The sequence below is a fragment of the Orycteropus afer genome, unplaced genomic scaffold (assembly GCF_000298275.1).
Source record: "Orycteropus afer afer isolate SDZICR_OR568_19922 unplaced genomic scaffold, OryAfe1.0 scaffold00088, whole genome shotgun sequence".
In the NCBI taxonomy this organism is placed as follows: domain Eukaryota; kingdom Metazoa; phylum Chordata; class Mammalia; order Tubulidentata; family Orycteropodidae; genus Orycteropus; species Orycteropus afer.
This window is the reverse complement of record NW_006921675.1, coordinates 8,624,909-8,638,881: the sequence shown is the minus strand read 5'-3', so window position 1 is coordinate 8,638,881 and position 13,973 is coordinate 8,624,909. Positions and strand designations below refer to the sequence as shown.

At 44.6% G+C, this 13,973-nt stretch overlaps 1 protein-coding gene across 1 annotated transcript in view; it reads right to left on the bottom strand.

The window, feature by feature from the left end:
- Positions 1-13,973, bottom strand: part of SMOC1 (SPARC related modular calcium binding 1) — a 204,447-nt gene that overhangs the window by 71,487 nt on the left and 118,987 nt on the right. The window contains exons 4-5 of the mRNA XM_042781149.1: positions 5,700-5,799; positions 3,404-3,451 (exon numbers count right to left, since the gene is read on the bottom strand). Of these exons, the coding sequence (XP_042637083.1) occupies positions 3,404-3,451; positions 5,700-5,799 (148 nt within the window). The remainder of the gene's footprint in view (positions 1-3,403; positions 3,452-5,699; positions 5,800-13,973) is intronic.

Genomic DNA, 13,973 nt, shown 5'->3' with positions numbered 1-13,973 from the left:
CCAAGGATTAAGTAAATAGTCTGAAGTTTTGACCCTCCTCCCCCCTGAAGCACGTGCATCTGGGTAAGATAACAGGGCCGCCCTCCCTCCTTCCCCCATTTCTTCCCTCAGGCTCCACACCTGTGGGCTCAGAAGCCACAGCAGCCCAGGCCTCCCGTCCTGGGCCAAATGGCTGTGACCTGCCACTGCATTGCCTCTCTCCCTCCACCCCTCCTCCGGTTATCTCGCTGGCCCTCCTTCCCCCAACCTCCTTTCTCTCTGTCTTTCTCCTCCTCTCCATCAGAGGACTAATTTCTGGCTAGCAACCAGACTCTTTGTTGCACAATACGCCTTTTCATTCCCTCCAGGCAAAGAGAACTGATCTCTCCCAGCCGCGTCAGTAGAGCATATTCAAAAAGGCAAGACGCAAAGAAAACGTTGGCTCCAATTTTCCCCCTGCTGCTCCCACTCCTCGCACACGCACACCTCTGGCCTCACCTTCACAAGGGGCAGGCCCAGCTTCTCTCTGTGGCCCTGGGGCAGGCCAAAGCGCTGAGCATTCACTTGAGGGAGATGCCTTCCAGAAGACCCCACATGTGGGCACGAGCTCAGACAAGGGCCTTTTGTATCTTTCCCACCTGCTGCCCTCCAGAACACATTCCATTCTTAAGTGGCAGCTGAAAGAGGTACCTCAGCGGGTGGATACAGGATATTACGAATGTCCTTTCACATGCTATTCCCATTCAAACCCCAGCTTCCTGGACAGGTGTGGCTTCAGGTGGTCTTTCCTGCTGGTGGCCTGAGCCTGCTCTTTGCTGCCTCTGTCCAAGATGACAAAGAAAAGAGGGTGTAGTGCCTGACTTGATCCTCCAGAGTAAGGGGAACAGAGACCAGTGGGAATCAGAGATCAATCTCCAGGGGAGAGTGCACGCCAGCATCCCCCCCATTCCTGGCCTTGTCCTGACCTTTGCACCAAAGAAAAAGCCTCCACAGAACCATCAGGAAAAGAGGAAACCATCCAGGATAGGGGACCAAAGACCAGGGAACTAACAATTTATCCCTCTGAGATGAGGCTTGATTCTAGCCCCCTGTGTCCCTCCCATACCCTCTGTTCCCTGCATCACCCTTAAAGGAATCAGCACCCCCTCCACTCTTCTTTGACTTTGGAAGTTGATTCTGGAGCTAAACAGGAGCAAAGGGTACTCACTCCTATTTATAGTAAACTGGTTTCTGCAGCCCCCCTGCCCTCCTCCACTGGATCAGTGAGAGCCCAGGACAACCACATGTCTGTCTCATTGTTCTCCACAGGCAGGCACAAGGCCATACCACCCTGGAAATGAATTCCTTGTCCAGTGGAATAGGCAAAATCCTTTGGATGGCCTTTGTGTGTCTGGTTTTTTCAGCATCAGGCACTCAGGCACTCAGGCCCTTTTGGTGGGCAAAATCCAGGTGGTCAGTTTTACATGATTTCTGGGTTTTTTTTTTTTTTTTTTTCACCACCAAGACTTCATGCCCAGGAACAAAGGGAATGGTTCTGGAAACTTCAGTTGCAGAAAGCAGGACTGAAGGCAGCTCCCTTTCCAACCCACTTCATGGTAGATAGACAAACTTCGTTCACAGTGTTGACGCCTTCAGATCTTCGCAGACTTTCATGCCCCTCCTCCCACTTTCCAACCTGAGAGAGAACCCCAACACTCTTGACTATCAGTTTCGGGAAGGATCTGGAAAGGCAATTATTTCCTTCTCTTTGACCATTTAACACACTCTTGACTGCAGAAAGAGGGACAGTCCATCTGGCCCACTGATTCACATTTTCTAGAGGTGGTGGTATCATCATGCTCCATCCACCTCCACGTCTTCTTGGGGCAAATGCAGTCAGGGGCAGCTGGGCCCTGGACTTTTATCTACTGCACAGTGACTTTGCTTCCTCTTCCCATCTCTATACAGTAAGCACCTGGGGCAGAGGCCAGGAGATGGCGTGTGTAGGACTGCCTGTGAAGCTCACGCTGACCTACATACAGCAGGTTCAACTTTCTACTTGTAGTTCCCAAGGCCTAGATTCAGGTGGGAAGTCTTAGACCCAGCCACACAGTCTCCTGTCTCCTCTACTGTTCTAGAGTGCTTGTTCAATGCAATGAAATTAATACTTGTTTTCATTCATACCAGTCCTCTGTGTGTATGTTGGCCTAGAGGTAAATAGTTGTGAATCTTAGGCCTCAAATTGTCTTCCATACTGGAAATTATGGTCAGCAGAAGCCAGGGACCTATTCCTCATTCTGGTTTCCCTGATAAAAAGTACTTAGTCAGGGCCTGCTACATCATGTGTGGGGCCCAGGGTGAAATGAAAACGTGGGGCCCTTGTTCAAAAAGCAGGAAAAAGTACTATTAAAGGTACTAAAATACAAAGCTTTCTTCTTTCCTCTGTGATGCATATCTCTTGACTTGGCATGGTGTTTTTCAGTTCCTCTTTAATATTGCATTACACAAAGAAACAACTTTAAGCATGTTGCAGAAATCATGTAGCAGACATCACAAAGACTCCAGGCATACCTCAGAGATATGACTTCTGCTCCAGACCACCGCAATAAAGCAAATATCGCAATAAAGCAAGTCATATGAATTTTTTCATTTCCCAGTGCATATAAAAGTTATGTTTACACTATGCTGTGGTCTATTAAGTATGCAATAGCATTGTAAAAAAGTCTGAAATACTGTGAGAATTACCAAAATGTGACACGGAGACATGAAGTGAACACATGCTGTTGGAAAAATGGCACCAATAAACCTGCTTGACGCAGGTTTGCCACAAATCTTCAATTTGTAAAAAATGCAATATCTGCAAAGCGTAATAATGCAAAGTGCAATAAAATGAGTTGTGCCTGCATATGGGAATGGTGCAACCAGCATTGGCAACACTTGTGTTCACATAGGCACTCTATTGTTCCACCAGATTTAACTTACAAAACACAAGTTCAAATACAGAATTATGAAGATGGACAAGATAGCAACAACAGAGCATTAACCAAGCATGGGGTCCTTCTGAGTGTGGGGCCCTTTGTGACTGCATAGGTCACCTACCCATGAGGCTGGCCTAGTCAGTGAAGAGAGTATGGCTGTGCTGGGACATTTATGAAGGAGAATCAGTGGTGGTGGTGGTAGGGGGATCTCAAATAGGTTTCCAAGTCAGGTGAGCTAGGGATAGACGTGGTCTTGATTTCCTACTTTCATCATCTTTTTTTGGTTTAAGCTGCCCTTGGGAATTCTGGGAGTTTACCTCAGGGCTTCTGGGAGGAAATGCAGAGTAAGAATGGAGAAGCCTTTGTCTGGGGCTCTTTTACCTTTAACCTCTGCTCCTTCCATCTTGTCTCTTGCTTAGACTGGTTTTAGAAGCAAACATTTAGGGAAAGCATAGAACTCTACTCACCTTTCCTTCCTGAGTTACCCTGGCTCAAAGGCTTGTCAGTGACTGAACCTTGGATGAGAGAGGAAACAAAAACATAGACATTCAGAATACATTGCAGTTGGTTTCCTTCAAAGAGTTGGCAAAGCCAGATGTTACGAGCATATGGTAATGTATATATGCACTGTATACACATCCAGGGACATTATATACAAAGTTAGTACATACATGCATGTTGAGTGGGGTTTGCTTAACATCAATGTCACTAATATTCCTGCACTGTTGAAATAAACAATGGTTTCCAGGTTCCCTGGAAATGGTCTTGACCAAATTTTTACCAAACTCCACATTACAACAAGTGCCCCTCACCTCCACTCCTTTATCTTCCCCACTTCCCTATGTTGTGAGCCATATCCCAGTGGACAGGGCCAGCTGAGCAGAAACCACCTCCTGCTGCAAATGCAATGATTGACATCCCTTGCTGGTCGGGGCAGGAAATCAGTGATTTTCCGTCTGCATTAAGTAGAAAATCGTTGGCCCAATTGTACTGAGTGGGCCCAAATCATCTGAGGAATGGAAACAATTTTCTAGATACAGCTTGTCCCTCAAAGAGGGGTATCGTGTGTGTTTGGCCAAATGCTCTGCCTTGCATATGTTGGGATGCCATGGGCACCCCATCCTAGAGTCCTGACTCTGCAGCACCTGCATTCTCCTTGAAGCCCACCCCCAATGGGCAAGGCCTTGTCAGCACATCCACAGAAGGTCATCTGTGCAGGTCCCACCAAAAAAAGAAAGAATTCATATTCTCTTAGTCCATATCATACTCCTTCTCCACATATTAGTTTGTTAAGAATTCAATTATATTACTCTGCATGACTTGTTTCTCATGTATTTGTTTGCTTTAAATGAAACTTTCCAGGTCATTTGTAAGGAAGGATAATTCCTCCCACTCCCCACCCCAACCTCAATTAAGGTTTCCAGTTTCTTTGTAAACCACAAATAAAATAAACTTTCCTTTTTGGCCTGCAAATCTTGGTTTCCTAATGCAGATACCTACTGCCCTCTCCACTTACTTTTCCCTTTATACACCAGGGCCAGTAGGGAATGAATAAATTTTATATTGAAAAAAAAAAAAAAAAAGTTAGTATAGTAGGATTACCAGTCTTCGGAATCTTTAGCACAATGTTTTATACTTACAACAAAAAACACAACGCACTGCCATCGAGTCGGATCTGACTCACAGCGACCCCTCCTTGGGTTTCCAAGGCGGTATCACTACGGAAGTAGATTGCCCAACCTTCCTTCCGGGAATGGCTGGTAGGTTTGAACTGCCAGCCTTCTGGTTAGCAGTCAAATGCCTTAGGCACTATGCCACCAGAGCTTCTTAGCACTTAAAAATAAATAAATAAGTAAAAATCCATACACACCAATATGGAGAAATATGAAGCAGCTGATGGGTGGAATAGTTTTTATCTGAATAAAGACTGAGCCTCATGGGGAATTAAGGGAGTTGCTCATGAGTGCCTTGCCATCTGAATGGATGTGGAAAGTGTGGGCTTTGTGTAAATCAGTAATTTACAATCCCATCAAATTGACTCCAGTGCACAGGACTTAATTTTTTCTATGGACCAACCCCATGGATCACCATAATGAATGGTGTCTTCATTTGTTTAGTCATCAGAACCACCTTTATAAAAACAGGGACTCCAGACCTCACTCCAGACCTACGAGATCAGAATAAACAGAGAGGGAGAAGGAACATCAACATTTAGGTTCTTTTTCACTTCCCAGGAACTGCTAATGATCAGCTATATGTAAGGGCCACTTTTAGAATGCTTCCATTACTCTACACCACATTGCCCAGAGATGACAAATATATAGCACATAGGCCACCACTTTCCTTTCCCGTGGCCATGACGGGCATAACTAATTGATCACCGCAGTCTTTGATGCTGAACTCCAGGGTGGTCTTGAAACTTGTCTCCATAAAACATTCTCAGGACCACTAGCAATCAGAGTCAGCACACAAGCTAGAAATCTATATACCACCCTGCTCTAGGGGTTGCAGCTAGTGCTTGGGAAAAGTGCATGAAACCAGAAACCTAAACTCAAAATAATAAATGTATACACATAGGCATACTCCTGACTCTCACCCCCAAGTCTACTGCAGGACAAGTGTGTTTCAGTGGAATCCTACCTGACTGGAAAAGAGCTCACCACCACATCAACCTTTCAATGGTACTCCCCGACAAGATGCAGGAGACTACCCAAGAGGTCTCTTACCAACCCTTTTCATTCTTCCAGCCCTTCCTTACGGTACCTGAACATACAGGAGTTTTATTCTGCACAGAAGAGCCACTGATTGGTTTCCCATCAGGGGTGACACACCAGCAGTACCCTGTGTAAGTATGGCACTGCACCTGTTCAGGGAAGCAGGAAGAGGAAGAGAACCATAAGTCTTGGGTCACAATTTCAAGAACCATCTCTCACCCATTTCAAAGCATCACCAATACAGCAGAAGAGCTCCTTCCACCTTCTCAGCCCAGCTTCTGTCTTCACAGTGCCTCCTGCAGATAAGCCCGTCAACAAACTTATTACTTGTTTGCTAAGTGACTCCTGTCAACACCACGGCAATTTATCTGCTTCTAGCTTGAGATTCTTAACACTTGATATCTTGTTTCTTACTTAGATGCATCCACTGTGTGTTTATACTGTGATGATTCTCATGAATACCAGCACATTTTTTCCCAAAATATTGGCATATATTGCCAAGCACTTTATACCAATTGTACAAAGTTCTGATTGGTTAATTACCTTGGCAAGTATAAATTGGAATTCACCATTACAGCTGGATATGACCTTGTCACACAAACCATATAGTATCATCAATGAATATTTTTAACAAATAGAGAAAAGTGGTAAGCTTTTCTTTTTTTCCAGCTTTTCCCGGCATCCATTCATGTAGTCAGGCTGCCTATTGATCGTATGGCTCTCCAGAGACAAGGGCACACTTGATGGGGCTGAGGCAAGGGCAAGGTCACTTGCGCCTGCAGGTTCTATCTCTAGATGCCCCACTGCACCATGGTGTGATCTTCCTCAAGCCACTGCCTCCATGACCAGGTCCTCCATGACCAGGTCCTCCGTGCCTTGTTTATGAAAATGAGGCTCTCTGCATCATTCAAGATAACTCTTCCTTCTTCTTCCAATCACTGTGACTCTACCCCCCTTGCTACCCAATGCCACCATCCTCTGTCAATCTGCCTTCCACATCATGATGACATGGAGTTCCAAAACACAAACCAAGCATTACATCTCTCTTACAATCCCTTGGTGACTGACCATCAGGTTCCAAATAAAGTTTAACTCATTTTCATAGCACTTGGTGCCTTCCATGATCTGAAGGCTGCCTGTTCCTACAGCTTCACTTTACACTCTTGTCTCCACACACACCCTCCACTCCAGCCACCATGAGCTATTTGAAGCTCCCAAACACACTTTGGGGGAAAAAAAAAATAAGTTGCCAATGAATCCATTCCAACTCTTGGCTACTTCCTGAATGTCAGCGTAGGACTGCATTTTGTAGGGTTCCCAGTAGCTGTTCTTTTCAGAAGTCGATTGCAAGATCTTTCTTCCAGGGTGCCTCAAGGTGGACTTGAACTTCCAACCTTTCTGTTAGCAGCTGAGTGTGCTAACTCCAAGTTCTCTCAATTTTGAATCTTTGTTCCTACTATTCAATTTGTCTGCAATATTATTCCATAATCCACCCCCAGCCTATTCCTAATCTCTTGTATTTCCACTCTCCTTCATGATATACTTTCATGTTAAAACACTCCCAGCTACCCTGACTCATCTTCCTTCTGCCTCTGCACACAAGTTTCCAATATTACCTTGTCCAGGGCCCAAGTCTTCTCTACTTTTTATCTGTGAATCCATCCCAGTCTCAGAGCCCTTATCACAGTGAGCTACAATATCGATTTCTCTAGTCAATTTCCCCCCCAACACACATACACAAACACACACTAGACTGTGATCTCTCGAGGGAAGGCTGGTATACTAGTTATTTCTGTACCCCTAGCATCTTGACATTGATTGTAGGCCATTGGTGGTTTGAATACATGTACGATTTAGCATATTTCCTCAATTCTTGATCTCCATCAATTCTAAATGGCAACATCAATGTAAACAGCCCCACCATATCAAACGTAGACCTCACTTACAAGATGTTTGTCAATTACAAAGATATTAAAGCATACAACAAATATGTACCTCTATGAGTCAAGGATATAGTGAATTGAGGATAGGCAGTAAAAGCATACAAGAGGTGAGGTGTAGAGGGGTACACAGTCAAATGGTGATGTGACAGCCTGAGTGAACTCCAGAAGGCAGCTAAGCTGCAGAGAGGCATCAGTTCTTGTGTGGGTATCAAACACCCAAGTTGTTTCACAGTGGACCTACCCACAAAAATGGGATAAGACCAAGATGGAAGGTATCTGTTCTTACCAGTATGGTGACTGCTGTGTAAAAGAGACATTCACCTCTACTGTCTATGCAAGGAAATCACATCCATTCTAATACAATGCCTTCTTCCTCAGGTCCATGTTCCATTTTCATGTCATCACATAGACATAATCAATTCCTGCCATTGCTATGCTTGCTACTCTGGATGCTCACCCAGTATCAACATCCTTGGCACTTCCATGACCCTTCATGGAAGAAGACTGAGGCCCTGGGCAAGGGAACATCAGAAATGTGTGGCTCAGTCACAATCAGAACGCAATTCTTCTGGCTCCAAGTCCAGGCTCAGAGTCTAATAGCAAATAGCAGCTTCAAAGAAGCTCCCTGACATCCCCTACTGAACGTAGAGCCCCAGGGACTTACAAGGTTGTGTCAGTGCCACCTTCTGAGGAGGCCTAATGATGGAATAGAAAGAAACATAGGCAGATCTGGGCTGAATCCTGGACCAACCAGTTATAAATAGGATACTTTCTTAGCTTCTTTGAGACCTGTCTATAAAACGGGGACAGTAATGCTAAACCTAGAGGGCTCTTGTGGGGAAACAGATGTGAGCCCAGTGCCTGGTGCATGGCGAGGTTTGCATACCTGGTGACTGCTAGAATGATTGCTCTCAGCTGTGTAAGGAATACCTGGCCAGCTGCCTTCCCTCACCATTGATTGGACAGAACTCCTTTAGTAACCTCCAGAGGCTCGGTTGGGAAATACTGCTGGAAACTTGGAGTTAACCCTTCTGGACTCTGTTAGCCCTATAGAGAATACTTCCTAGACACAATTCCTTGCCAGTGGCTGGCATTGTAATGAGGGCTGGCTGGCTTTTTCTGCCTTGGCCAATAATCACCTCTGGGGAAATCTGCCCCAAGGGCTGAGTGTCTACACTGACTCACTCCGAGACACCCCATGGTCAAGGCAAGCATCCCTCCCCATGAGGACTGTGCCCACCAAGCCCAGGCTCAAGGATGTGCCTCTATCTCAGAGCTGCTGTGCTAGAGCCGGTACTGAGGTCAAGGAGGCCATTGGAAATGAATGGGCTAAACTGCAAGCCTGCTATTCTTGGGCATGCATGGGGTCCCAGCCAGGGCTAGTGGAGACAGAACTACATGCATAAGTCAGAGGCTAAACCCAAAGCTCTTTCAGGGGATATAACCTGACCTCTGGGCTCAGCCTGTCCCACAGGCCACATTCTCACTGAGTGCTCCATTGTATCCCTGTGGGCACAAGTCCGCTGCCTCCAGCCCCCAGCCAAGCCCACGGGCCCAAACACAGCTTCTTTCTCCTCAGGGCCACCAGCATTTTCCCCAGACCAGGTTCTAAAGAGCAAATTCCAGATTACAAAATCCTCAGGCTGGGAGCCACTTCCAGTCCCATAAAACTGAAATCAAAAAAGGAATTGCTTACTATGTTCCACTGTGGGCTAGAGTACACAGAAATGGACACCCTGGTCCCAGGTGTGCTGGGGGGTAGGGGAAGCTGTGAGTGAAAGAAGGTGTAGAAGACCCCAGCAAGGTCTCAGACTTCAGGAACCAAGGAAAGAAGCCAAGCAAAATCAATTCCCTTTGCCGAAGAAGCCATGAGTGCACCAGCCTAAGTCTTGGGGAGTTTTCAAGATGTCTTCTTGCAAAATAAAGAAGTTACATTGGGACATAAAATTGTGGCCATGAAGTGAGTCTGCAGCTCACCTTCATTAATATCCCAACTTTAACACTTAACCCACTCTGCAGCTTTGGAAAAATTCTTAATCAAACTACAGCTCAGATTTCCCACATCTGCTTAAAAAAGGGAGATAATAACAATAATGCTGACCTCACACAGTTGTTGAGAGGATTACATTAGATGATGTAAATACTCAGTTCAGTGCCTGGCACATAAGTGCATAGATGATCTTATTTTATTTTTATTACGAGTGTGTTGCTTTTTTAGCAAACTATGTGTACACTCAAAGAGAGCAGAGTCAGTCTTTCCTGATAGGTACCAAAGAACATCCTATTCTGATCTGCCCAGGGATGGAGGAGGGGCACTTCGAAATCAGCAAATTTTTCAAATGTTTGGATGCTTTTTTTAAAAAAAAAAATTATCATGTTTGGTAAAGTGGAGGGTCAGCAAACAAGGGGAAGACCCTTAATGAAATGGATTGACACACTGGCTGCAATGATGGGCTCAAGTGTAGCAAGGATTGTGAGGCTGGAGCAGGACTGGGCAGTATTTCTTTCTATTGTCTATTGTACACAGGGTCACTATGAGTCAGAGCTGACTCAATGGAACCTATCAACAACAGCAGCATGGCGACCTCACGTGTTGCAGAGTAGAACTGTGCTCCACAGTGTTTTTATGGCTTTCTTCCAAGGCACCCCTGGGTGGGTTTTAACCTTCAACCTTCTGGCTAATAGTTGAGCACTTAACCCAAGGACTGGATTTGCACCATCCAGCAACTCCATGTTTTCATATAGAAATAGTAATACTATTCTCAGAGTGAGCGAAGCAAGGCTTCTTGCAGAAAAGCAATAAGGATATAGATTCTATAGAATTGATACTTTCTATATGCATGATCAAGGAGCTCTGGTAATGCACTGAGTAAAGCATTTGGGTGCTGACCAAAAGTTTGGCGGTTCAAATCCATCAGCCACTCCGCAGGAGAAAGAAATTCTGCTTCCATACAGATTTATAGCCTTGGGAATCCTATGGGACCGGTCTACTCTGTCCTATAGAGTTGCTATGAGTCAGAATAGACTCAATGGCAGTGATTTTGGGGGGGTGCCTGATCAAGATGTAAATCCTAGCTACTTTAGTATTCTCCCTTACAAACACACTTGTTCTGCTAATTTAATAAGTTGTTGTTGTTGTTACGTGCTGTCAAGTCGGACTCCACTCATAGTGACCCCTCCTTGAGTTTCTGAGGCAGTATCCTGCAGAAGCAGATTGCCCAGCCTTCCTTCTGGGAAGTGGCTGGTGGGTTTGAATCAAACTGGTTAGCAGTCAAGTGCCTGGTACGCTACCAGAACTCCTATTTAATAAGTGGTCCCCTTTATTCCCCCAGAAAGTGCAATCAATAAACTATGAGTTGCTTCAAATTAACCAACTTTCAAATTTAATTCCTGAGATTTAACCTATGAGGAAAAACCTGGGTCAAGAGGAACTGGACAGGCAATTGGCCATTTCTGGTATTCTGCTGTGCAATTCTCAAAACTCAGGGTTATTCCAGCCCCAAAGGTACAGATACAAACCATGGAATTTGCTCTGTTTCTGCTATGGAGCAACCCAGGAAGGATGAAGTTGTCAACTGATGGGTCTTCCTTAGCGGACAAGAAATCTTTGTACATTAACCAAGTGAAGTTAAACTCTGTTTATATTGCAATTATATTGTTTGAATACAACTGGTATCCCTAAAGTACTTTAAAATGATGTGTTCTCAGGTAAGTAAAATTCATTTCTGACTCACATACGTTAATACTTTTGGTAAGAAGCTCTTTGCATAAACAGTCAGTGGTATAATCAGGTCAACTTCAGTCCAAATTAAGATAAATTTGAAATTATCTCCAACATTGGCCCAACTGGACACTGGGAAGAACATGGGAAGATGGGACTTGCAACCCATGCAGTTGACTGAGTGATGAGCAGAGAAAATATCCATTCCCAGGAAAAAGCAGAGTGGGAATTAATGGGAAGAAGGCACCAAGAAAATGAAGAGACAAGTACTTATTTGAATAGATATCACCCAAGTGTGCTCAAATGGAAGACACCATCTGATATTTTTATAATGACTTTTCAGTCACCTTCTTCTGAGCCTCAAAATCACCCTGTGTGCAAGTCATTTACGGGAGAGGCACAGAGACCATGGTTATTTGTGCAAATGTCACAGCTAGTTAATAACAGCCCAGGAACTAGAATCCCAATCTCCAAGCTCTCATAAAATTACAGAATTGACAGATAGAGCTGGAAAACACCTTAGTGATCACCAGTTTAACCCAAACGTTTTACAAATGAAGGACTGAGACGTGGAGACAGATAGGTAGCTGGTTCCTTGTGCTTAGTCCTGGCAGATGGAAATCTCTCAGACTGAGAAGGGAGAAGGAGAAAGTAAGTGGTTACAAATGCTGTTGTCTGAGGGAATTGACTGGGTCTCTTTGTGCCCTGTAATTCTCTGACATGTGGAACTCTTTTTTTGGGGGGAGGGTAAATATTCTAATCAAGGAGGCAGCCAGAAAAGAGTCTTTGGACCCCCTTTGCATGCAAGGCAATTTTGAGAATAGTTTAGATAACAGCAGTGAGATCTGGTGGTGCAGTGGTTAAAGCATTGGGCTGCTAACCAAAAGGTTGGTGGTTTGAACCCATCAGCCACTCCATGGGAGAAAGATGTGGCAGTCTGCTTCCATACAGATTTACAGCTTTGGAAACCCTGTGGGGCAGTTCCACTCTGGAATCCACTCAATGGCAGTGGATTTATTTTTGTTTTTTGCATTGGATAACAGCATGGCTGCCTCCACCGCATGGACTCCTTGCCTACCTGCGTGCACACCTTCAACTGTTTCTCAGGAGCTGCAAGGACAGGGGCAGACCTCCCAATTCCACAGTGGTTCCTTTGTTGCTGGACTTTTTCTCACCTCCCTACCAGGGGTGAAAGTCATCTCTTCTGTGTCTGTCCACTTTCTTCTCTTTTCTCCAGGAACCTGTAGCTGCTTTTCTCACCACCTTTACTTCTTTGCAGGTTAATAGAGTGATGACTATAGCCAGAGTTCTAGACGGTGCCAGTAGGAATTAATTACTGGAGAGGAGGTAGATATTTACCTTTGGAAAAATACTTTGGAAATACTGAGTTAAATAAAGTTAAAAGATTTATTTACTATAGAACTTCAGAGCCTTCAATCAATTAATGATTTAGCTCTGAGAGGAAAACACCATTTGCAGCATACCCTAAATGTATTTAACTGTGGGAGCCTCTCATAATTTTTGTGGGGATGGGCATTTCATGTCCTAGTGTTCTCTGAAACATGCTTTGAAAAGAGGGCCGTATACTAGGATGCATGAAGCATGGGTGGTTCAGTGGTAGAAATCTCACTTCCATGTGGGAGATGAGCGTTTGATGCCCAGCCAATATACCCTAAGTGTAACTATCTGTCAGGGATGGCTTGTATGTTGCTATGATACCAAACAGGTTTCAGCAGAGCTTCCAGACTAAGATGGCCTAGGAGAAAGGGCATGATGATGTACTGCTGAAAATCAGCCAGGGAAGACCCTATGGACCACAACTGTCCAATTGACAACCAATTATGGAGACAGCATAGGCTTGGCAGCATTTCCTACTGTTGTGCATGGGTCACCATGAGTCAGGAGACAACTTGACAGCAGCTATAAACAACAACGAGAAACTGCAGGGCCTTGTCCAGTTTTCTTTGCTCCACCCAGTCCTATTTTCTTCCAGTCCAGGTATTAGTTCACCACACTTAAAATAATTTTCCTTCAGCAACAACCTCTCCTTTAAAAAAAAAAACAAAAACTGTCAAGCTGCATATTTTCTAGGAAGTCCATCTTGAATTGTCTCAGACCTTCATTGACAACTGGGATCCCCTCCAAAGTACAGCACCTTCCCGTCCCATGGCTTAATTTTCCTCCATCTAGTTCTTTGTACCTCTTTTGTTAAACAGAAAATGTGAACCAGATGCAGAGGGATATGTCTGATTCCACATGCTTGGTAGGAACTCTCAAACTTAAAATGAAATGACCACTATCATGTACATGAGCATTTCCTAGTAGGACCAAATTAAACTAAAAACAGAGGCATGTGGATATTTTTTTAAATTCTCTTTTGGAAGTGAGAACATGAGACTTTTTAAAATTTAAACCTGCCAGTTGCTCCAAATCAGTTAGCAGGTTCTTTGCATTAAGCAAAGCGTAGGGACACTGTAAGATTTTCCTATGATCCTACTGATGACTTTGTTTCAGGGCAGTATTTTCAGCTGTCTCATTTTCCTTTTGGCTGCATTCCTTACACTGTAGTTGCTGTTGTTAGGGGCCATCAAGTCCAGTCTGACTCACAGCGACCCACGGGACAGAGTTGAACTAGCTCCTACGGTTTCCTAAGCTATAC